Raw genomic sequence first — 24,888 nt, 5'->3', positions numbered from 1 at the left:
TGCAAATTAGAACATCATTTGAGTGGTGAACTCGTATACACAAAATGGCATGCATACGTAATATCTATGCCCGATAACCATTACTGTTTGCCTAGTTTTTTAAATGTTGGCGAAGATGCCTTTCCAGGTGTGTGTATATACATAAATTATTTTTAAATTTGGTCTTACAGTAGGGTCTTGGTTATGCGGCACAGGAAGGGATTGCCTGATGCTGGATATGTGTAAATTCCTGTTACTTCAAGAAACTGGGGGCATTGGTGTAAAACTAAGCCCCCACAGAACCCTCTGCAGAGCAGCAGAAAATGCCAGAGCGCCTTCACTTCTTACAGCTGCTGACTTTCCTGCTGTATTCTCCGTACGGCTCCCAATGCATCCATGTGACCTGATGCAGGTCAGGTGACCCATCGGGAGCCTATGAAGGTTGCAGCATGCAGTAGAAGTGGTAAAAAGCCTGCCTCCTGGAACTCTGGTAAGTAGTTTCTGCAGCTTTACTTTAATGGGAGAGGAATGCCCCATGACCCCCCTTCAGTGCGAAATCAAAAATTACACCATCCAATAATTGCTGGGTTCATCACACCTTGATAAAGGGACCCTGTGAGGCCCCAAAACAATTGTTGGGCAGTGTCACTTTTGACTTTGGAACGGAATACATTTTTTTATTCTACTAATCTGTGTGCAGATTGTAAACTTTGGTTTCTGATGAGAGATGTCTTTTCACCTAGGTAGAGCAGATGAGGATCATGTCCCTCATAGATGTTTATCTATGCCTCTTATCTGTAAGCAAAGCGATCATGGGATCCACAGGATAGAAAGACAGACCCTCACTTTCCTGCAAGCTGTATTCTCTGTTTTCTTTTTACACCTAGCACATGTGAACAGTTTTGTCTATGTGGTTGTGGGTTTTGGTGAATTTTGTTTAAAGGACAACTTTAACAAGAGGGATATGGAGGCTGCCATATTTATTTAAGCAATACCAGTTTCCTGGTATCCTGCTGATCCTCTACCTCTAATATTTTAAGCCATAGCCCCTGAACAAAGCATGCAGCAGATCAGGTGTTTCTGAAATTACTGTCAGATCTGACAAGATTATCTGTATGCTTGTTTCTGGCGTTATTCAGACACTACTGCAGCCAAATAGATCAGCAGGGCTGCCAGGCAACTGGTATTATTAAAAAGGAAATACATATTGCATCCTTCATATTCTTCTCACTACTGTTGTTACAGAATTCACAGGCATACTAATGTCTACAGACATATTATGACTAGTGAAGATGATAGAATCAGGCCCTCTGTGTCCCTTAAAGGGAACCAGAGAGGGAAAATGAAAAAAGATTTTATACATACCTGAGGTTCTTCCAGTCCCATAATACTGGATCGCTCCCACGCCGCCATCCTCCGCTTCCTCTATCGGCGGTACTGGGTCCCGTCACTTCCGGCGGACGTGGCCAATTGTCCGCATAAACAGGGGCTCCCTTCCAACCCTTGCGCATGCGGCTGCGCAGTACGGAGCCGTACGGGTATGGAGGGAGCCCCTGTGAAGCGGACAATTGGCCGCGTGCTGCCGCCGACTGGCCGAAACTGCAGGACCTGGTACCAGCAGATACAGGCAGCGGAGGACGGTGGCGTGGGAGTGATCTGTGCGTATGGGGCTGGAGGAAGCCCCAGGTATGTAGAAAAGCTTTACTTCACTTCATCTCTGGTTCTCTTTAAAGGACCTCTGTCGCGAAAATCTTAAAATTTAAAATACATGTAAACTTATACAAATAAGTACATTTCTTTCAGAGTAAAATGAGCTATACATTACTTTTCTACTGTGTTGCTGTCACTTACAGTAAGTAGTAGAAATTTGACATTACCGACAGATTTTGGACTAGCCCATCTTCTCATAGGGGGGTTCTCAGGGTTTTCTTTATTTTTAAAAGCACTTAGTGAATGGTAGTTGCTCTGTCCAACTGCCAAAAAGTGTGCAGCGAGCAGGGAGGCTGGCCAGCATCTTTGTAACAATCTTTATTAGGGAATGTCTTTATAAAGAATAAAGGCCATACTGAGAATCCCCCATGAAGAGATGTACTAACCCAAAACCTGTCGCTTCTGTCAGATTTCTACTACCTACTGTAAGTGACAGCAACATAGAAGAAAAGTAATTTATGGCTCATTTTACCCCGGAAGAAATGTACTTCTTATTTGTATGTGTTTTACATTTTAAGATTTTTGTGACAGTTCCTCTTTAAGCTATGTACACAAACTGGGTTTGCCTAAAGATTTGGCATGCTGAAGTGTGCCCCGAGTACGTTGTTCTCCTATCTCCCACTTACTGGAAGCTCCTCTAGGCTAGCGACTCATATGTAAGGAACTCTTTCCAATCCCTGCAGACAACAGTTATTGTACAGGTGTACAATACAAGGCTATAAAGCAACAAAAGTGCCAAGATATGTAAAATGTGACCTGTACAACGCAAAGCCACGTATACAAAGTACTGTATAACAAAACAAAAACAAAGTATACATTTTGAAAGACCTTCATTTGTTAAAATTTTAAGAGAAATGCAGTTTTCTACCACAGAACCTGTATAGTTTACCAGAGAGTAGTGGTTGAAGTTGGCAATGTTAGCAATTTCCTCTTTGAATACTGAATCATATACCGCTTGACCTCTGTGAAAGTTCAAGCTGACAGTTAAAAGATTTTTTTCTTAAAACAATATCTGTAATAATATTCCGAATCCAAACATTTGTATAGAGCAAAAGTTGCCACTAAAGTGTGCTCAAGAAGCCACCCTGTAGTGTTAGGGAGTCTTGCCTTGAACTTCTGATTGAATAGGTACTGACCCTAGCCAGGATTCGAACCCAGGTCTCCCATGTCAGACGGTGCCTTTAACCAGTACACTATCCAGCCACTGTAAATAGAGCAGATTTCCAAACTAAGTCCAATTATACCTATCTGTTCACAGTATTAAAAATCTGTTGACCCTCATGCTACATGGATGTGGTAACACTGGCCAGGGATTGACTCGTCAAAATGTGAGTTGTGTGCCAGGCTTTTAGGATGGTACAATATCTTTAGTTGACAAACCTATGAGATGCCTCTTCTCATCTAACAGGAAGTGTATCTGATTGGTCCAGTTCCATACTACACACATTGGTGTCAATTCACCAAGCATTACCATATTCGGTAATGCTGAAAACAGCTGATTTTACCGATCACTTAGGAAAGTGTCAATTCATCAAGGCTGTTACCGCATGAAAAGTTGAAATTACTGAGCAGTAAGGTAAATTACCGACTTGTCTAGTAAACACTGCAACAAATTTCAGTAAATGTCAATTCATCAAGGTTACGCCATGTGGTAAGACACCGTTCCATTACCGGCAGTTCTGTCAGAATCAGTGCGGGACTCACAGAATTCACAGAAGCAGAGACAATTATCTATGACTGACAGGAGCAGAAGCCAAAAGGAACAGCCCCTGTTTCCTGCAAGTGATTTTGATTGGACCCAAAGCCTTCTCCGGCGGGTTTTGCTTACCTACCCCCTCCCCCCCCAGGCACTGAGCAAAGCGAAATAAAACAAGACGCTTCCCCTGCCTCCCTTCGGCAGTTTAATCTCTTCTATTGCTGTTTGAAGATGCAGAGTAACTAGTGGGGAAATCCCCTAAGCAGGACATGTTTAAAGTTTCTTGGAAATACATCTAAGCTTTGGCAAATAAAATGTTAAGAAAGACTAGTGGAGAATAGAGAGATTTAGAGCGAACAGAGGCAGTATAACAAAACCTGTACATCTAAAGGGATGTCAGAATGCCTCTTACTATTGTAATGCTGTCTCTGCATGGAGAACAGCTGTAACAACACGGACAACTCACATTCTTCTACTGTTGCCGACAACTGGGCTTTGGGAAATTACTGAACTTCTACCACACCTGTATGCAAAATAGAATTATTTGCCTCTTACCATCCTTGTCATTTTAGCACATTAGTGCTTTTCAGCTGTGTAGAGGATGCAAGTCTACTGCTTGGCCTATTTGATGCATGAAATCCGGTTAAAGAGAAATTCAATTATATATTAAATAAGTGCCCTCAGATTATGTCAATAAATTTGCAAATACCTCTCTTATATGATTATTGGCATTGAAAGATTGCTATAGTATTTTTTGCTTGGTGATTCTATTTGGTTGGGGAGTTTGAAGCCAGTTTGCAGTAACCCCGAACTATGTTTATAATAAGCATATTCCTTGCAGGCATGACCAGCTTATTACATTTTTTAAGAGCTGTGTGTACTGTATTCTACTGTGAGCTTTTCATGGCCCTAGTCAGAGTTGATTAGATGTACAGATCTAATAGAACACTTGATGTGTCTTATTAAAATAAAAAAATGTATATATCATTTTAAATGTTCCTCTAATACACTGAAATTTCATGGATTTTTCTTAAAGGAGAGCATTGGGAAATTTCAGTGCATTAGAGGAACATTGAAAGTCACACTTAGAGTAAAGATTGTCATCCCATACCTCATACCCTGTACATCCATTTCCAGCTGTTTTACCTCACAAGTAACAAAGCCGCATTTGCTGTTCCTTAACATGGCCATACAGGAAGTCTGAGTCTTTGCAAGCATGAGTTTCGTACAAGTAGGCATTGCACTGTATCCCTAAAGCCAGTCCCACAACAATAGGTCTAGTCAGTTATATCAGTCCTGTCTTTATCACCCTAACATCAAGTAACATTTGTTCTTTTTCAAGGACAAAATCTGATGGGCGTGACTATTTATTGTATTTATAAAGCGCAAACAATGCGTAACAGCATGCTGGATCTAGTGGTGGAGAGGTGGTTTTGTACGATGTCTAATTTTATTCCAATTATATGTCTATTGAAATCTGATGGTAATACAGGATACCATATGGTGCTTTCAATGTGGCTACCTGATCAAAATGTTTATTGCAAAGTATCAGGCTTGAGTGGCCCAGTATCTATTTAAAGGTGGGCAAACACAATACAATAAAAGATCTAATTTTACGGAAATTCAATAAAAACAATAAGATTTTCCACAAAATGAAAAGCTTTTTTTTTTTTTTTTTTTTTTTTTTAAATTCAAGAAAGATATCTGATCGGATTTCCAGTTTTTATTCGATAATTCCTTCGGGAGTGCTGTAGTTTTCTGAAAATGGAATGGTGTAGGGTAGATTGTCAGTTTCCTTATATATACTTCCATGCAATTTTCTCACAGTTTTCATTTTTGTTCTTTGTTTTTCATAATTGGGTAAAGATTGAACACAGGCGTGTGGTATATTGGTCAGATTTTTTTTTTTTAATTTTACAATCAGTCAGAAAAATTGATTGCAATTATTGAATTTAAAATATATTTTAAAAATTGTATGGTGTATGATCACCTTAAAACTACCACAGGTCCTGGTTAATTTACTCAGGTTTTCCAGGAACCCAGTGTTCGAGACCTATGGAAGCTGCCATATTTATTTCCTTTTAAACAAAAGCAGTCGCCTGGCAGTCCTGGTCCAGACAATCTTCCTGGTAAGTAGGGTCTAAATCACACACCTGAAACAAGCATGCAGCTAATCTTGTCAGATTTGTCATAGACCTCTGATCTGCTGCATGCTTGGTCAGGTTCTATGGATTAAAGTATTAAAGGGGCACTGTGGCGAAAGATTGCAAAATTTAAAATATGTGCAAACATAGACAATTAAGAAGTATGTTTTTTCCAGAGTAAAATGAGCCATAAATTACTTTTCTCCTATGTTGCTGTCACTTACAGCAGGTAGTAGAAATCTGACAGAAGTAACAGGTTTTGGACTAGTCCATCTCTTCATATGGGATTCTCAGCAAGGCTTTTATGCTTTATAAAGATATTCCCTAAAAAGGATTTAAACAATGATGCTGGCCAGATTCCGTGCTCCCTACAGTTTTTTTGGCAGTTGGAAAGAGCAACTGTTTTCACTAAGTGCTTATGAAAATAAATCCCTGAGAATCCCCTATGAAGATATGGACTAGTCCAAAACCTGTCACTTCTGCCTGTCACTAAGCCAGCAGGTGAAACTATATGATGAAGAAGGTGTGTGTGTGTACCGATTACAAATACAATGGACCCTTGGGTTGCGAGCATCATTGTTCTGGAAACCTGCTTGTAATCCAAAGCATTCTAATATTTAAAGCAAATTTCCCCATAAGGATTGATGTAAATTCAGATGATTCGTTCCACAATCCAAAAACATTAATTGAAAAATATTTAATACTAAGTACTGTAAAGAAAAATGCATACAATAAAGCAAATTATCCTGGAATTTACTTTGGAAAATAATTTTTGCTGGTGTAGACTAGAGGCTAAGGCTTAAAGGGAAGGTCCAAGCAAAATAAAACAAAATGAGTTTTACTTACCTGGGGCTTCTGCCAGCCCCATGCAGGCATCGTGTGCCCTCGTAGTCATTCACTGCTGCTCCAGTCCGCCGCTGGCAGCTTGCCAACCTCTGAGGTCGGCGGGCCGCATTGCGTACATTTTTACGCATTCCCGCTAGTGCAGGAACATTAACACATACGTTTTTACGTATTACTGGTTCAATGCGTAAAAATTTACGCATTAAGCCAGTAATGCGTAAAAATGTATGTGTTCATGTTCCTGCACTAGCGGGAATGCGTAAAAATTTACGCAATGCGGCCCGCAAGCTGCCAGCGGGGGACTGGATCAGCAGTGAATGACTACGAGGGCACAGGATGGCTGCATGGGGATGGTAGAAGCCCCAGGTAAGTGAAACTCATTTTTTTTTTTGCTTGAACCTTCCTTTTTAAAGGACTTACGAGGTTAAAAACGGAAATAAAGATTACCAGCCGTGTGACATCCCACAGACGGGATCGAGAGAGCGAGAACGTGGCTGGAGGAGGCACTAAAGCTGCGCATCCGCATTCACGTCTATGCGGACTGTGCAGCCGCAGCAATCCTGGCGGCCATCTTATGCAGGGAAAGCTAGCACCACCCATCGTGTGGGGTCTGAATACAGTTACAGAAAATGCGCGGAATGGAAGGTGTAATAAACTGTTCTTATCACCTTGCTTCGACACCATCGTCTCACAGACTGTGAGATCACTTGACTCTCCACACCGCAAACAGGATATAGACTTTCTCAGGCTTTTCCGATATTTACGTTATTTATTCAGGAAACAGGAATACAGATAGATCCCCCTCCATAGAACAACAAATACACACAGGTATTGATCATAATTTCTGTTTTTCACATCGTAAATCCTTTAAGGAGTAGGAACGTTTTCACTATGGCAGAATCATTGCTATCTGTTGGCTCATCCCATCCGTGTGTGTCTTTAAAGGATACCCGGTGTGACATGATGAGATACACATGTGTATGTACAGTGCCTAGCACACAAATAACTATGCTGTGTTCCTTTTTTTCTTTCTCTATCTGAAAGAGTTTAATATCAGGCATGTAAGTGGCTGACTCAGTTCCGTCTCAGACAGGAAGTGACTAGTGTGACACTCACTGATAAGAAATTCCAACTATAAAAACACTTTCCTAGCAGAAAATGGCTTCTGAGAGCAAGAAAGAGATAAAAAGGGGAATTTCTTATCAGTGAGGGTCACACTGTAGTCACTTCCTGTCTGAGTCAGGACTGAGTTAGCCACTTACATACCAGATATTTAACTCTTTCAGGCAGAGAAAGTAAAAAAGGAACAAAGCATAGTTATTTGTGTGCTAGGCACTGTACATACACATGTCTATCTCATCATGTCACATGTCACTTCGGGTATCCTTTAACAAGGAACTTATCCAAGTTGCTTTTGCCTACTTTTGATGATTTAACGGAAATGTGACATTGAACAGGCCCTACACTCAGATTAACCACTTCAGCCTACAGGGTTGAATTTTTTTTGCATCTGAGCAACTTTCACCTCCCATTCATTTGCTAATAACTTTATCAAAACTCGCCACAATTAATGGATCTATATCTTGTTTTTTCCGCCACCAATTAGACTTTCTGTGGGTGATACATTTTGCTGAGAATTAATTTATTGTAAATCCATTTTAACAGGAATATTAAGAAAGAAATGGAAAAAAAATCATTATTCCTCAGCTTTTGGCCATTATAGTTTGAAATTAATACATGCTACCATAATTAAAACCTATGTACTTTATTTACCAATTTGTCCCGCTTATTACACCATTTAAATTATGTCCCTATCACAATGTATGGCGCCGATATTCAATTTGGAAATAAAGGTGCATTTTTTCAATTTGCGTCCATCACTATTTAGAAGCCCATAATTTAATAAACCATATTGATATACTCCTTTGACATGAATATTTAAAAAGTTCAGACCCTTAGGTAACTATTTGTTTTTTTTTTTTTTTGTTTGTTTGTTTTTTTATTAAAACTTGTATGTGGGTATTTTTTTGTGTGGGAGGTAAACGGTATTTTTAATGTTTAAAAATGTATTTATTTAATTCAAGGTGTGTTTTTGGTGCAGTTTGCTATTTGGCCACAAGATGGCCACAGTCAAAAAGTCCTGGGAGCGATTGATCTCGCTCCCAGGAAGAAGAAAGAAGCCCAGAGCCCAGAAAAGCCGCAGCGTCTGAAGAGACACTGTCGGCTTTTCTCCGGGGGGGGGGGGGGGGGGGGTCCGATCAGTGAAAGGGATTTATAATCCCTTTCATTGATCGATGGGCTAACGGCCAGCAGCGGGGGCGCGCACGGGGGGGCCCGCGGGAGCGTGCGCGACCCGCCGGAGTGCGCGCAGCCTAACTGGACGAAAATTTTCGTCCAGTTAGGCTGAAGTGGTTAAATACAATCCTGCAGTTTCAAAGTCAGGAACCATCTGCTCAGTTGTGGTGACGTGATGCTCGTATACATTCCTGTGCTTGGATATCAAGAAGTTGCTTATCAAGTCAAAATTTCATAAACCTTTTTTCTCATCTTGCAAAGCGCTCTTAAACCAAGTTACTTGCAATCGAAGGTTTTATTAAAGTCAGCTTTTTGAAGACTTGAAATTCTAGTTGAACGTTATCTGTAGTCTTCATGGCAATTACGGTACATAATTTTTCGAGTATGGTTTTGTTTTTAATTTAGACTACAGTACTTTAACCACTTCCCTATCACAGGTTTTTTCCACTTCTAAGACCACAGCAATTTTCACATCATTCTCCTCCCATTCATTCGCCAATAACTTTATCGTTACTTATCACACTGAAACGATCTATACATTTTTTTTTTTGCGGGACAAACTAGGCTTTCTTTGGGCAGTACTTTCAGACACATTTTATTTGCCCAATTGTCCCGGTTATTACAACTTTTAAATTGCATCCCTAGTACAATGTATGGCAATATTTTATTTGGAAATAAAGGTGTATTTTTTTTTATGCTATAAAAATAATTACAAGGCTTTATTTACAAAAGCAACAGTAATATACCCTCATGACATACATATTAAAAAAAGCCTCTAAGGTATCTATTTACTGTGTCATTTTTTAAGTGTTTTATTTTGGTAACTATGGTTTAGGGGTGGAAGAGGTTAAAAAATAAATATTTATTACATGTTTTAATGTAAAAATGTATTATGGTATATTGAGTGTATTTTACTTTTTGGCCACAAGATGGCATTACACTTTCGTCTGCGGTTAACAGTAGACAGGAAATCATGTTTGTGTAACAGTTTGCTCTCAGCTTTGAATGAGAGTTACGTCTCACTGCCGCAAGCTATCATTCATCACAGGCATGGGGATTGGGGTTGGAAACCTCTGTTTCCCATACCTTGATCGCGGAAGGACGGGGATGTGACGAAGACGAATAAAAACGGCTTGGGGATCGTGATTGGCGGCGGTAAGTATATAGTATATATGTGTGTGTATATAATAATATGCCACTGATCTGCAAGTGAAGTACACAGGCGTATATATATCGTATTAAGGATCCAGAACTTGTTAAAGTATTTTCTAACAATAATTCTAACATTTGTATAGCACTTTTCTCCTGTCAGACTCAAAGTGCTTGAGAAGTGTAGCCACCAAGGGCACGATCAGTAGGTCACCCTGCAATGTTAGGAAGTCTTGGCCAAGGACTGCTTACTGAATAGGTCCTGGCTTACTGAATAGGAAGTATCCCAGTAATTTCCTTCACCAGTTCAAACAAAAGTCTGCTTTATTAGTATCTTTTACATACTATGTACTTATTTCTTCAGCATAAGGAGCCAGTGTCCACGTGTTGGGTATGTATTCCTTTTATCTTCATGTCTGAAAATGACTGTGTTGGCTTTTCTGTCCAAGGTAAAGTCCCAACCTGGTAGCAGAAGCATATGTGCAATACATCGATGGCTTCAATTAAAACTCCACTCTAGTAGTCAAGGCAGGACAGTCCTGCTTTGACTGCTAATATAGAGTGGGGTTTTAATTGGAGCCATTGATGTGTTGCAAATGTGTTTCTGCTACCATTGTGGAGTAATAAGAAGAAATGTTTTCTCCTGCACCATTGTGGTATAATGGGAGTTGTAGTGGTAAAGCTCTAGCCTCTTCAATACTTTCTCTGGCTAAACAGCTGACCTAAAGATTTCATTAAAGCTAAACTGAGAACAGATGCCCCTAAAGCCGACCCGAAACTTTTTTTATTTTATGACCATCCCCTGATAGGAAGCAATAAAGACTACATTAAAGAAGTAAAAAAAAAAATCACTAGACTCTTTAACAAAAAATGTACATCCAAGCATGGAGATGGTAAAAGAGGTGCAACTAAAGCCTTGTACACACATCCAATTTTGATTGGGCAGCGATTGGCCAATTTTTCCACCTGCAATGTAGTATGAGGGCCAACACATTTTTTGCATACTATGAACAGATTGTGTGCGTAAGCTCTCATACTATATATTATTATATTATGCCTAAGCTCTAATGACCAGCTAGCAGGCATTACGGCATGGTTGTACGCACTGTTATCAAAGTTGCAAATGTGTAGTAACCAGTTATGTTGTACGTTTGCTGGCCTAACTTTCAAGTATCATCCACTTTTATGAAAGACCTGAGTACTGGAATTGCAGGCATGCCCTGTAGCCCATTCTGGCCTTTTTGCCAGTGCAGAGTTTGGAGTGTGGGACAGTTCACTGGCTGTCAGGCATCAGTTGAACAGAACTGTTTGGGAACCCTGCCTGAGCCGTCCTTTGGAAAACTGGAGGAACAAGCTGGTAATGCTAGATTTTATGCTGTTTTACTTTTTCTGCTTTGTTTACGAACTGAAAACGGACATTAGCCACTTCAAACCCCTCCAATGAGGGTTTAAAGCATGTGTGTTTATGTGTTCCCATGACTTAGAGGAACTCCTGTGAAAATAATGTCATTAATTTTTACAATAATTATGTATAAATGATTAAGTAAGGGTTTGTCCATTGTAAAAATATTTCCTCTCCCTGATTTACATTATTTACATTCTGACATTTATCACTTGGTGATATTTTTACTGTTAGCAGGTGATGTCAGTGGAAGGAGATTCTGCTTGCTTTTTTGTCAATTGAAAACAGCTGTAAACGGCTGTTATTTCCCACAATGCAACAAGGCTCCCACAGTGTGATGTCAGAACCATGGTCCTGACATCACACTGTGGGAGGGGTTTCACCACAATATCAGCCATACAGAGACTTTATGTGCACAATCATTTTGGCAAAATGGGCTTTTATTAAACATCCTATTTGCACTAATTAGAGCACAAATAGGATATTTTAAAACCTAAATTTTGCTTCAAGTGATTAAGAAGCAGCCCATGGGCAATTCTTGCATCAGTTTTATTATTATTAAACTCTATAAATTGCCAACAAATTACACAGCAAATTCCTTATGTCGCCTTCATAACCTAAATTGTATTTTTCTTTTCTCCAGCTTTTCATAATACCCTGTTTTTAATTATGTGGGAACACTTCAGAGTTATTTTAGCCATGTATAAGTATTTTGAATTGCAAATGATGAGTTCCATTCATACCTGGTAGGTTGTGGTATCTTCACCATAATGATATGAGCATTTCTTTTATGTTCAGAAATTACTGGACACTAACTACAGTGGCTTGCAAAAGTATTCGGCCCCCTTGAAGTTTTCCACATTTTGTCACATTACTGCCACAAACATGAATCAATTTTATTGGAATTCAATGTAAAAGACCAATACAAAGTAGTTTTACACGTGAGAAGTGGAACGAAAATCATACATGATTCCAAACATTTTTTACAAATAAATAACTGCAAAGTGGGGTGTGTGTAATTATTCAGCCCCCTGAGTCAATACTTTGTAGAACCACCTTTTGCTGCAATTACAACTGCCAGTCTTAGGGTATGTCTCTACCAGCTTTGCGCATCTAGAGACTGAAATCCTTGCCCATTCTTCTTTGCAAAACCGATCCAGCTCAGTCATATTAGATGGACAGCGTTTGTGAACAGCAGTTTTCAGATCTTGCCACAGATTCTTGATTAGATTTAGATCTGGACTTTGACTAGGCCATTCTAACACATGGATATGTTTTGTTTTAAACCATTCCATTGTTGCCCTGGCTTTATGTTTAGGGTCATTGTGCTGCTGGAAGGTGAACCTCCGCCCCATTCTCAAGTCTTTTGCAGACTCCAAGAGGTTTTCTTCCAAGATTGCCCTGTATTTGGCTCCATCCATCTTCCCATCAACTCTGACCAGCTTCCTTGTCTCTGCTGAAGAGAAGCACCCCCAGAGCATGATGCTGCCACCACCATATTTGACAGTGGGGATGGTGTGTTCAGAGTGATGTGCAATGTTAGTTTTCCGCCACATATAGCGTTTTGCATTTTGGCCCAAAAGTTCCATTTTGGTCTCATCCGACCAGAGCACCTTCTTCCACATGTTTGCTGTGTCCCTAACATGGCTTGTGGCAAACTGCAAACGTGACTTCTTATGCTTTTCTGTTAACAATGGCTTTCTTCTTGCCACTCTTACATAAAGGCCAAATTTGTACAGTGCACGATTAATAGTTGTCCTGTGGACAGATTCCCCCACCTGAGCTGTAGATCTCTGCAGCTCATCCAGAGTCACCATGGGTCTCTTGACTGCATTTCTGATCAGCTCTCTCCTTGTTCGGCCTGTGAGTTTAGGTGGACGGCCTTGTCTTGGTAGGTTTACAGTTGTACCATACTCCTTCCATTTCTGAATGATCGCTTGAACAGTGCTCTATGGGATGTTCAAGGCTTTGGAAATCTTTTTGTAGCCTAAGCCTGCTTTAAATTTCTCAATAACTTTATCCGTGACCTGTCTGGTGTGTTCTTTGGACTTCATGGTGTTGCTCCCAATATTCTCTTAGACAACCTCTGAGGCTGTCACAGAGCAGCTGTATTTGTACTGACATTGATTACACACAGGGGCACTCTATTTAGTCATTAGCACTCATCAGGCAATGTCTATGGGCAACTGACTGCACTCAGACCAAAGGGGGCTGAATAATTACGCACTCCCCACTTTGCAGTTATTGATTTGTAAAAAATGTTTGGAATCATGTATGATTTTCGTTCCACTTCTCACGTGTACACCACTTTGTATTGGTATTTCATGTGGAATTCCAATTAAATTGATTCATGTTTGTGGCAGTAATGTGACAAAATGTGGAAAACTTCAAGGGGGCCGAATACTTTTGCAAGCCACTGTATATCTTAACCTTATATTCTGTACAATTGACTTGAGCTGGTTAGATTGAAGGCAGACCCAGAGATTTGTATTAAAATTGTGCAAGGTGTAATCAACTGATACGGAATCTAACAGTGTATCAAAGAGAAAGCATCAGAGAGAATCACATTTAAAGATGATACATAGAGCAAAATGTGCCTTTTAATTTAAAATATAAGCAACCTCCAGCTCATTATAATACATTCTGTCCGAAATACAAACTACCTAATGCTAACATGTTTCACTGTTTATGGACATGCCCTACGATTAGACTATTGGGGAAAAGTAAAAAAATTACATAGCCAACGGTTCTTTGACTTGGCAGAAATGTATTATTAACACATATACTAGCACAGAAATAAAGCAAATGGTAGACCAGTTTAAATATACTAGCTGGTGTAATATCCTAGGCAGCTGCGGCGAACAGCACCGCTGCCGCAGCTGCCTCCATGCGGCCATCCGTCCGTTCAGCGTGCTGGACGCCGAGGACGGAACGTTCTCCCGTGCTGGGGGCTGCCATAGCGCGCGGGCGTGCGCATAGACGGGAGCTTTATGCGGGGAGGAAGCCCATCAGCTGACCTGCTGGACGGCTGACGTCAGGGGAGACCCACGGCGCCCAGGATTGGCTGATGAGAAGGGGGTGTGCCAGTGAGGTCTCCTCTGCTTCATAAGCCTCCGGGCTGCATTGCTACTTTGTCTGTTGTCGTGAATACTTGCGTGTGAGCGCACAGACCTTAGGTAGTTCCCTGGTGTTGATGCTACGGATTTCACACCAAGCTTAGGAATTTTGCAGTCTTGTTGTTGTTATTTTGTTAGACTAGTTCCGGGGTGTTGTTGCCAAGGATTTCACACCCAGGCTAGGTTATTATTATTGTATTGATCTCCTGTATACGACTCTGGCTAGCACTCTGACTTTGAATCTGTTTTCTGATCCTGTACTTCTGCCCATCTGCCTACCTGTTGCTGAACCTCTGCCTGATTGCTGATTACTCTCTTGCCTCCCGATTCTATACCGATACGTACCTTCCTGTTGCTGAACCTCTGCCTGATTACTGATTACTCTCTTGTCTCACGATTTTGTATTTACTTACCTCTCCGTTGCCGAACCTTGCCTGCCTGACCATTCTACTCCCCAGTGGGCCCTCGCCACTGGTGAGGTACTAGTTACACCAGCTCCTCTGGTGGAACCGTTCTGTTAAGCTGTAGTACAGCCCCAATTACCTGCTCTTATAGGGTATCTGTCATTGTAGTAGTATTGTATCTCCTAGGCTGCTGTTCAGTCTGGCCCGGGTCACCCGCCCCACGGGTGTCCTTGTGCCTGCAGTACTATCTGAATCACCCGCTCCTCGGGAGATTCAGCCTCTTCGTTATTGTACTCTCCAGCCTGCTGGAACTTGTACGCTAGTGCACGTTTAGTGTACTGATAGTACCTCTCCAGCCCCTCTGGTGAGGTCTGGTCAAACTATTAAAGTTACTGTTGCACCCAAACACTTACACTTTGCTAGGTGTCCAGAGGTTAGTCATACTTACGTATTATTGGTGATTCTGCAGATCATTAATAATCAGGTATACGTCTGTATTGTTGGTGATACTGCAGATCACCAATAATCAGATACTCTGTGTGCTGACGCCGATCTTTACAGCTGGTATGTATATGCTGATCTGCAGGGTACATTGGGTAGGTTACGAGTTACGTAATATGGTCTCGTGTGTTTGTTACATTGAATAACACTGATGGTGTGGGCGAGGGTTTGTTTCTGAGAAATGGGGTTAGGGAGGGAAGGTAGAAAAAAAAATTCCTTACATTGTTTTCTTGTTTTTGCTTCAATTGGGAGGCAATGGATGTGAAACTCAATGCCATCATGAACGATGTATGTGAATTTTGAAGATAAAATATTTTTTAATAATAAAATTAAACAAGGCAAATTCTAATAAGTGGTGAAATTAATATAACGGTTTATAAGAACAAAGTGGGGTCTGAATAACTTGTTTAAAAAGAACCTGAGCCGGCCCATTACTATTAAAATAAAAACCATACTACCTAATTCGGGGAGCTAGCCGGATCAGGTAGTCATTCACTGCTGTTTCTGTATCTTTTTTTTTTTTTTTAAGTTTTGGTTTGTTGAAAAGGAAATGGCTGCAATCCGGGTCATGAAGCTGCAGCGTTCACCTCTGTGCTTCTCATCAGAGAGCACAGCAGGGTGGGGAGGGGCGTTCCTAACGCCAGAGGATGGCATTATGCAGAAGTGCTTCTGCAAAGGACGCCCCTCCCCTATTAGGCTGCCGACAAGCTCTAGGACGGTAGATTCGGGGGAGGGAGGGGGATAGAGGAATGTTATGGAGCAGGGAACATGCCTTCTGTGTGCCTTTGCACCCCTAAATTCCACCTTAGGTACACTTTAAAGGCCAAATATAATTGCAAATCTCCACTACAGGACTCATTTTGGCCCATTTGGATAGAGCCAGTCAGTGAGATGTGACTTTAAATAAGAAGACCAATACATGCAAGGCTTCATTTCCCTGCACAATAGGGGGTGACAGTGAGCATGGGATAGGCACTTAGACCTGACCTGTGTTCCTTGCCTTTTATTTTGATCTTGTTGCAAGTATAGGATTGAAGTATTAACCGTGACTCTTGTTAGAGATGTATCTTTATATTACCCAGCTATGTTACTGTCCTGAAATGCAGGTTTGGGAATTCATTCATATGAGATAGCTACACATGAGCAGGGCTGTGGAGGCGGTACAAAAAAAATCATCCAATTCCTCAGTTTATGAAATCACCTACTCCGACTCCAGGTACCCAAAATTGCTCAGACTCATTGACTCCCGACTCCACAGCCCTGCACATGAGGTGGGAATAGTGGATCCATTGGGTACGGAATATTGGCAATCTGCCTGCCTGCGTGTACAAGTCCTACCTTAGCTGCACACACCTCCCGCCTATCCATATTCATTTTTATGCGCTAGAGATGGTAGGTCAATCACTATTGCATCTACTGCTTGGGGGTGCAGACTTAAGAGTTCATAGAAAGTTGATCAACGGCAGAACTAATGTAAAAAAACGATATCCTGAAAACTTAATGTTCAGCTATGTTTTACAGGTTATCTTTAAAGGACAACTGAAGTGAGAGGTATATGGAGGCTGCCATATTTATTTCTTTTTAAAGCAATACCAGTTGTCTGGCTATCCGCTGATCTATTGCTTCTAACACTTTTATCCATAGATCCTGAACAAGCATGCAGCAGATCAGATGTTTCTGACATTGTCAGATCTGACGAGAGTAGCTGCATGCTTGCTTCTGGTGTTATTCAGACACCTCTGCAGCCAAATAGATCAGCAGGGTTGCCAGGCAACTGGTATTGTTTTACAGGAAATAAATAAGGCAGCCTCCATATACCTCTCACGTGAGTTGTCCTTTAACTTGAAAAAAATTAGTTCCAAGGGGAAACCTTTCATCTTTATTAATCACCATGAATATTTTGAGAACTTACTTCATTCAATTTTGGGTTTAGTTGATATTTATTATATGCATTGGAGGCTTCTAATGGTGATATATTGCAAACCTGAGATGGACCTAAAGAAAAAAATTATACACACCTGGGGCTTCCTCCAGCCCCCTTTGGCTGATCAGTCCCTCGCCGTCCTTCTCCGCTCCCTTGATCTTCCGCAATTCAGCCCGGTAATTCGGGCAGTCAGTGCGTACTGCGCATGTGCGTCCCGTCACACTCCCAACGCTGGTAAAGTTCTGCACCTGCGCAGACGCTCCTGGCTATGAGAGCACAACGGGGTAATGCGCGCAGCCCGGACTGCCTGCACCAACTGGCTGAATTGTGGAAGATCCAGGGAGCGGAGAAGGACGACGAGGGACCGATCAGCCTAAAGGGGGCTGGAAGTAGCCCCTGGTATGTGTAATTTTTTTTCTTTAGGTCCATCTTGGGTACATGTTAATCAATTTGCTTATGAATGCATTTAAAGGTAGCCTGAAGCCAGAGGTATGAGATGGTGGTGACATATTTCTTTTTAAACAATACCAGTTGCCTGGCAGTCCTGTTGCTTTCTTTGGCTGCAGTAGTATCTGAATCACAGACCTGAAATGAGCATGCAGCTACTGCAGTCAGACTTCAGTCAGAGCACCTGATCTGCATGCTTGTTCAGCACCTATAGCCAAAAGTATTTGAGGCAAAGGACCCCCAGGAGAGCAAGGTAATTTGCATTGTTTAAACGAATGTTAATGTATAAGCCTCTATAGCCCACTCACATCTGGTGTGCTTTAAGCATTGAGCTTTCTTTATAATTAGATCTTAACTGGGCTGCAATTGTATTGAACACAACTGGGCTTATTCAGTGAATGTCATATAACAGTGAGAACAGAGATGAGAAAGCTCTGCTATAGGTCGCCATATTAAAATAAGGAGCTACAGCCAGAAATTTGGTTGCAGGGGTGCCCAAAGAATAGCGGCAGTACAGTTCCACTACTATGTAGTGGAGCTTTGGAGGAACAGCGGTGGGCATGCAGGAACCAATAGTTCACCAGAGTTTGGATACACTGTAGCAGAACGTCTGTGTAAAATAGCGGCGGGGTGGGGTTGGCTAGTGTTAAAGAGAACCAGAGATGAAGCACCCTCTTGTATTTTACCTTATAAATCAGTGGGAACATGACAGTAAACACCTAATCTACCCTTTGTTTTATTGTTCTCTGTGTAATCTGACTGTTATCACCTCTGATAAGAATCCCCGACTGAGCAGTCAGGCTGCTCCGTCTAGCTTTGCTACAGAAAGATTATAGCGAAGTCTGTCTTCTGTGGTGTTATTTCAAGCCCAAGCCTGCCCCCTTGTGGCTTTGCTATAATGACTCAGCAATAATCATTCCCAGCAAAGCCAGATTTAATTGCTCAGTCTGGGATTCTTGTGACTGCTGATAACACACACTTTTAGCAGTGAGGACGAAACAGACAGCATGGTAAGTGTTTTCTCTAATGTTCTTACTGATATACATGGTAAAATACACAAGGGTGCTTCGTCTCTGGTTCCCTTTAAGCTCCGTACACACGCTAGATGAAACTCGGCCGAGGCGGTCAACAACCACCGCTTCTGCCAAGAATCCAACATGTGTATGGCAGCCACCAACCTCTCTCAACCATTGTGGATCACCTCTCTCAACCTGGTGGATCACTTCAGATGAGCAACAGCCGAGAGCATTTTCTCACCATTTACCCCACCCACAAAAAGATGTCACTCCTGCTTCCCCCCAGGCAGAACATAACGCATTTGCACCCTGCAGTGATGCCTGAGGGATCGGGTCCCTGATCTCCATTGGGTGACAGTAAGTGTGTGTACGGGCTTAAAGGGAACTTGAAACGAGGTATACGGACACTGTCATATGTATTTCCTTTATAACAATTCCATGTTTCCTTGCGTCTTTTTTGCAAAGATGCTGCACACATGGCTGCTATACTTACACACACACTTTTAATTTTCCCACAGTTCCTATACAGCTTTCAACTGTCCAATTTAAAAAAAAAAAAAAATGCTATGTGAAGGTGAACTGAATATTTGCTACAAGCCACCAAGTTTTATACAACAAATGCAGTAAAAACAATCTCTGCTTGTTTCTGTGTCGCAGGGATCGACAAGGAAAATGTGGAATTGTCCCCCACCACCGGTCACTCAAACAGCGGTAGAACACGCCATGGTTCAGCAAGCCAAGTGCAAAAGCAGAGAAGTGCTGGCAGCTTCAAACGTCACAGCATCAAAAAGATTGTGTGAAGATTTTTTGAATTATCCTTTCTATTTATTTTACAGTTCCTTTTCTAAAACTGACTTATGCGGGTGGCTTATCTGTGGCCCTGCGCACAATATGATGCTGCACTTAATTTTTTTTTTTAAATGTTCCCATGCAGTCAGCCATGTCGCCAGAAGATCAACACATCACTCGAACTTTGTACCATTTGGTTTCCTCAAGCATTTCCCTTTATTTGCCTTTTCTATTCATTTGATGGAGTTATGGTCACAAGCATATCAACAACTTGTGAGATTTCGAATGAAGAATTTTGTACTTTGATAATGGTGGCCCTGCCTATACTGCATTAACTGTGTACACATAAATGGCATTTCTTTCCTCTCGTCTTTATTATTGTCTTTTTTTTGTTGTTTTTGTTTTGCATTTAACTAAATGTTAAAGCTAATCCTTTATAGTGGCTTTTGTGAGAAAAGAAAATATAAATCCTCCCCCTAAAAACACTTTTAGCTGTGGAATTTTTTTTACCCATTTGCTTAATCTAATTTCCCACCCAGAAATAAAAAGGGAAAAAAAGGTTTTCAAACGGTACTTTTGTTAACAGAGCTACGAAAGGGGCCATCATACTAATTAGATTTCTGGGTACATGCAATAAATTTGTTAAACTGATTATTTTTATTCTTATAAAGTATATATATATCTATTCCAGTTTATTTTTCTTCGTTTGTTTTTGCGTTTAGGTATTACTGCATCTCTTTCATCTTAAGATATCGTGTTCTGTCCTTACAATGCACTATTTATGAAAGGCAGAATGTAATCTGAAGTTAATGTGTTTAAGATATTATGTAAATATGTTAGTGTATTCATCTAAAAAAACTGTGTTTTTGAAGTATAAAAGTTCTGGTAAGCAAATTGGGTGCATCAGAGTAGTAAAAGGGCTTTAACTCCTTTCTGCTTGACGATCATTTCCTTAACCCTTCCAGAGAGGCGTTAAAAGATTTCTTGCACTTAGGGGCTGAACTGATATGCGCTCTAAAAGATTAGAGAATTGTTTTCAGTCCTAAAAAGGAACAAACGTTGTTTGAAAACTATTCACTTTTCTGTGCAATGATTAAAGAATTAAGAGGCGGTTGCCTTTGCTCAGGCCAGCAAATGAAATGGTACTTTTGAACTGACAAGATCCTCCCCCGAGGAGTGGCATCATGAATCATGTGATGCACTTTAACCTTTGAATAGACTTGCTATAAGTCTCTTAGCAGTTTGTCTTATGCACACACCCCTTGTAGTCCATTCTTTGCATATAGAAGTTTATATCTGTAGTACTAAAGGTGGCTGTCAATGTATCTCATTATCAAAATGTACTTTTAGTTGTAATCATCTTTTATTCTAAATTCATTTAACTATTTCCATATAAAATTAATGTCCATAAAAATACTTCTATTTGTTTAGATCTAGCATAATGTATGTGTATTGTACCAGGGCATACAAGCTAAACTTAAAGCATGTTCTATATCACTGTGAAAGGTTGCAACTATAGGATTGAAGTATTAACCGTGACTGACTAAGCATTTGACACAGTTACATTGTATGTGTCATTACATTGAATGATGAAGCAAAACGCTATCTACCGCACTTCGGTGAAAAGGGAGGCGACTGCTGTGCAGGGCTTTAGACACTTGTCCAGAACATTCTTAACTCAGAGGAAAACAATCCTTTTTGACAAATTTAAGCAAAAGGGAAAGACATCTAGGTGCTTGTTTTTAGGGCTTAAATATATTTACTGCTAAACATGTATAGTTGAAATACTTAGATGCTATTCTACAACTTAGATCTTGGACTCAAGTCCAAGAATGGCTTTAAAGTAAAACACACAAATAGAATTCTATGTAATAAAACTATAGAGTGGTTTAAATCTACTTTAGTAAATCAAACTCCACAGCTAAACAAATATAATAATGGTACAAATAAGTGTTGGGATTTATTCATTATAGCACATAATCTGCATTTAACCACATGATAACGCGTAATTCAGAAATGTAAATAAAAGTGTCTTATTTTGTTTTGGGTTTTTTTTCTGACATTGTGATGCTTTGTTTACAGTCCTGGAAAAATAAAAACTGTGGACAGAAACCTATTATGCAAATAGTCTGCCAAAATCCCAGTGTACTTATGTTTAGCTGTTTTACAGTAGCTAGTGTTGATGAGATGAAGGTTCAAGTCAGAACAGTCTTTACCAGGAAGTGATTGTAGATCCCTCAGCAAACACAAGATAAACTGGACGGTTGGAAAACTGGAGTCGTTGCTCTTAAACTTTCGAATCCTGATTTCATTTCCAACGCTGCAGTAGAAAAATTTCAGCTGTAGTTTAACCCATTGCTTCTGCCACCTCCATTTCCCCTTCCTTCCAGTTTTCATAATTGAGCTTTTGGGCACAATTTAAGTCATTACTTAATGGCACTATGTTTGCTAATAGATTGATAGACTTCAGTATTCACATCAGAGATGCTGTCTGTGTAGGCATTCTACAATGTGGTACTTCAGCATTTGCTTTGAGTTCACTTCCATGTCTAAATGCCTGTAAGTGGATAACACAGCCTATATTTCTAAGCTGCGGTGGATCTTTAAATCCTAGTTAATCTATATTCCCAAAGTAGGCTACAACTGGTAAGAGTCACGTTGCTGGTGTGATATAGGTTTGTCAGACTGCTGTCTGGGGCATTTGTATGAAGTAGCATTTTAACAAGTCATCTTGATGTTCAATAGAAAATGTTATTACAGTTTTATTTCCCCCTGCTAGTATTCTTTTTATCACTACTCCATACTGTATTATATGCATTGAAATCCATTTTAATGGTAAATACTTCCTCCTTACCGGACATCTGAAAAACTACTAGTACTGTGGGAATTCGTAAGCCTGTAGATAACTTCATTTTTTAGCAGATTTTGTTAAAAGCAGAAGCTCATTCCTCCAATGAAGTGGTGCTCTTGATTGATGCTGGACAATTTTCTATAAAAGCCTTGCCATAATGTATTTTGTTTAGTAAAAAATAACTGCACTGAAAATTCTGAGGGGAATCTAAAATATGGAGGCTATTTTCTAAATGAAATCCTCAATTTACAGAAATTGCTTCTATGGCCTTTTTATTTTATTTTTTTTGCTCCGCCACTTTTGAGCAGACAGAAATATCACTCTTGAGTTCAAATAAAGCTCCTTACAGATGTAGACAACTTCAAAGCAAAGAGGAGAGCAGCAATAGGTGTCACATTCAATACTTTTCATCAAATCTGCTTGTTGATCCAGATCGGTAAATTGATTGTAAGAGGGGGAAAATTTTCATCATGTGTAGGAATAATGGAAAATCAACACCATGTTAGCAAATTGTCAGCATGGTGGGGGAGAGAAATGGATGTTTTGTATGACATCACGTGCAAAACCATGCATAGCATCAGTGGCAATCGGTTCTAATCAGATTTGAACTAGAAATGTGATTATAATTGAGAAAACCCAGTGTGTGCAGAAAATGCAGTGTGTGCTTCAATTCTTCCTCTGATCATAATTTCCGTCTAGGAGCAGTTCCACTACATAAAATGCATAGTAGGGCTTTAAAGAGGATAAATCTGGGTGGTGTAAATTGTTTGCAATCAGTTTGCTCCAGACAACCTCCCTCCCCCAGCTTTATTATTTTACAGTTGGATACTTTACAATTTGAAGGTATGGGGTTATGCAATTGACCTTTTTTTTTGTGGGTTGCTGGCTGTATTAAATCTCATGTGTTAAGAAGGCCTGCTATGAATAACACAGATGACAGCCAGTAATTTTAACTTGCTTCCCTCAACCCACAATATGAAACTAGCTGTTATATATGTTAAGGCCAGAACCCGAAGTTTGGCCACTTCTAGTTCTGGCCGGCCACTTCGGGTTCTGGCCGGCCAATGTGCGAAGTGGCCGCTGCGCTGCGGCCAATGTTAGAAACGGATTGATTCCTGCGACATTAATGTATCTTCTGGCCGCAGCGCAGCGGCCAAACGTATAACCACTTAGTTAATTTGTTGCAATTAAGCCGGCGGCAATGTAACAATTCAAGCCGCCGGCTTTTTATCTGCCTCTCGCTCTCCTCTTATGGCCAGCCGGCGGGGGACACGCGTGTCCCCGAGAGTCGTTCGTGGCAGCAGAGCGGGGAGGCTGCAGACATTGCTTCTGCCAGCACCCGCTCTGCAAGAACGGCAGGCTTCCCTGCTGCGACGAACGACTCGGGGGGGACACTCGTGTCCCCGCCGGCTGCCCATAGGAGAGCGAGAGAGGCGTGGGGAGGAGAGGGAGGCGGGGGGGGGGGGAGAAGGAGAGAGAGGCAGAGAAAAAGCCAGCGGCTTGAATTGTTACATTGCCGCCGGCTTAATTGCAACAAATTAAGTGGTTATACGTTTGGCCGCTGCGCTGCGGCCAGAAGATACATTAATGTCGCAGGAATCAATCCGTTTCTAACATTGGCCGCGGCGCAGCGGCCACTTCGCACATTGGCCGGCCAGAACCCGAAATGGCCGGCAAGAACTAGAAGTGGCCAAACTTCGGGTTCTGGCCGTAACATATATAAAAAAGAACTTCAATTACTTTAGTTCTACTTCCCTTCAGCAAGGTAAATTAAAAAAAAAATGTGTATTAGCTTTCCTTATTCAAATTTTATCAAAGAAATCAAGAGCTACCGCTAGTTCAATACCACTCAACCGATGAACTGTTTAATTTCCATTATATAAAACTGATATGGTTACTGGCCTGAATCTCTGATGTGCATATTGGCGTCAGTTTATAGATTTGGTTTGGCAAGCCTGGGTGCTGGTCCTGTACTTGGAGGCAGTCGGAAGTCTGTAAGGTTCTTAACATTCAGTTTTAGGCAGTTTTTTTTTCCCTTTCCCTTCAAGCATGTGTTATCCAATGTTATGCAACAGACTTTACCACAAAAAGTCACTTTTGAGTGTTGGCAACATTACTTTTTTAATGCAGTAAATTCATCTGTAAATATTTTTTGTGTAAAATTTGACAGAAAGGTATATTTACTACACTGTAAATACATGTGTCAATATATTGTATTATTTTGCTTTTTTGTAAAGCAGTTAGTTGCTGTACATGTATAACATACGAAATTTGATTATTCTAGTGTTAGTAATTGTTAACTTCTCTCCTTCCTGCTGTTGAGTATGTCATTTAAATGAAAAAAAAAATGCTGTGTTCTACAAACTCACGGTGTATGATATATTTCCTTTCAGGCCATACAGTTTCAACTCTTCCTTTTACTCACTATCCTGTTAATATTGTAAGCAAGTGTATGCCAGCAGGAATAAAACTGCCACCGCCAGCCAAACTGGCATCTAGATACAGTTAGCAGATATGATTTATCATAACTGTTCTCTCCCCAATGTTCCCTTATGTATGTACATCCCCTTTTTTGAAGTAAAATGTAAATTCAACCTGCTTTCCTGTATCTTTGTGGTTTGT

At 40.6% G+C, this 24,888-nt stretch overlaps 1 protein-coding gene across 5 annotated transcripts in view; it reads left to right on the top strand.

Annotated features, from left to right (window-relative positions):
* Positions 1 to 19,786, top strand: part of NF1 (neurofibromin 1) — a 343,136-nt gene extending 323,350 nt beyond the window's left edge. For all 5 annotated transcript variants that reach the window (XM_068268482.1, XM_068268483.1, XM_068268479.1 and 2 more), the window contains one exon: positions 19,284 to 19,786. In XM_068268482.1, the coding sequence (XP_068124583.1) occupies positions 19,284 to 19,426 (143 nt within the window). In that variant the 3' untranslated portion in view covers positions 19,427 to 19,786. The remainder of the gene's footprint in view (positions 1 to 19,283) is intronic.
* Positions 19,787 to 24,888: the final 5,102 nt, after the last annotated feature.

The sequence above is a fragment of the Hyperolius riggenbachi genome, chromosome 2 (genome assembly GCF_040937935.1).
Source record: "Hyperolius riggenbachi isolate aHypRig1 chromosome 2, aHypRig1.pri, whole genome shotgun sequence".
In the NCBI taxonomy this organism is placed as follows: Eukaryota; Metazoa; Chordata; class Amphibia; order Anura; family Hyperoliidae; genus Hyperolius; species Hyperolius riggenbachi.
Note: the sequence above shows the minus strand (reverse complement) of the source record. Positions and strands in the feature narration are given on the sequence as shown.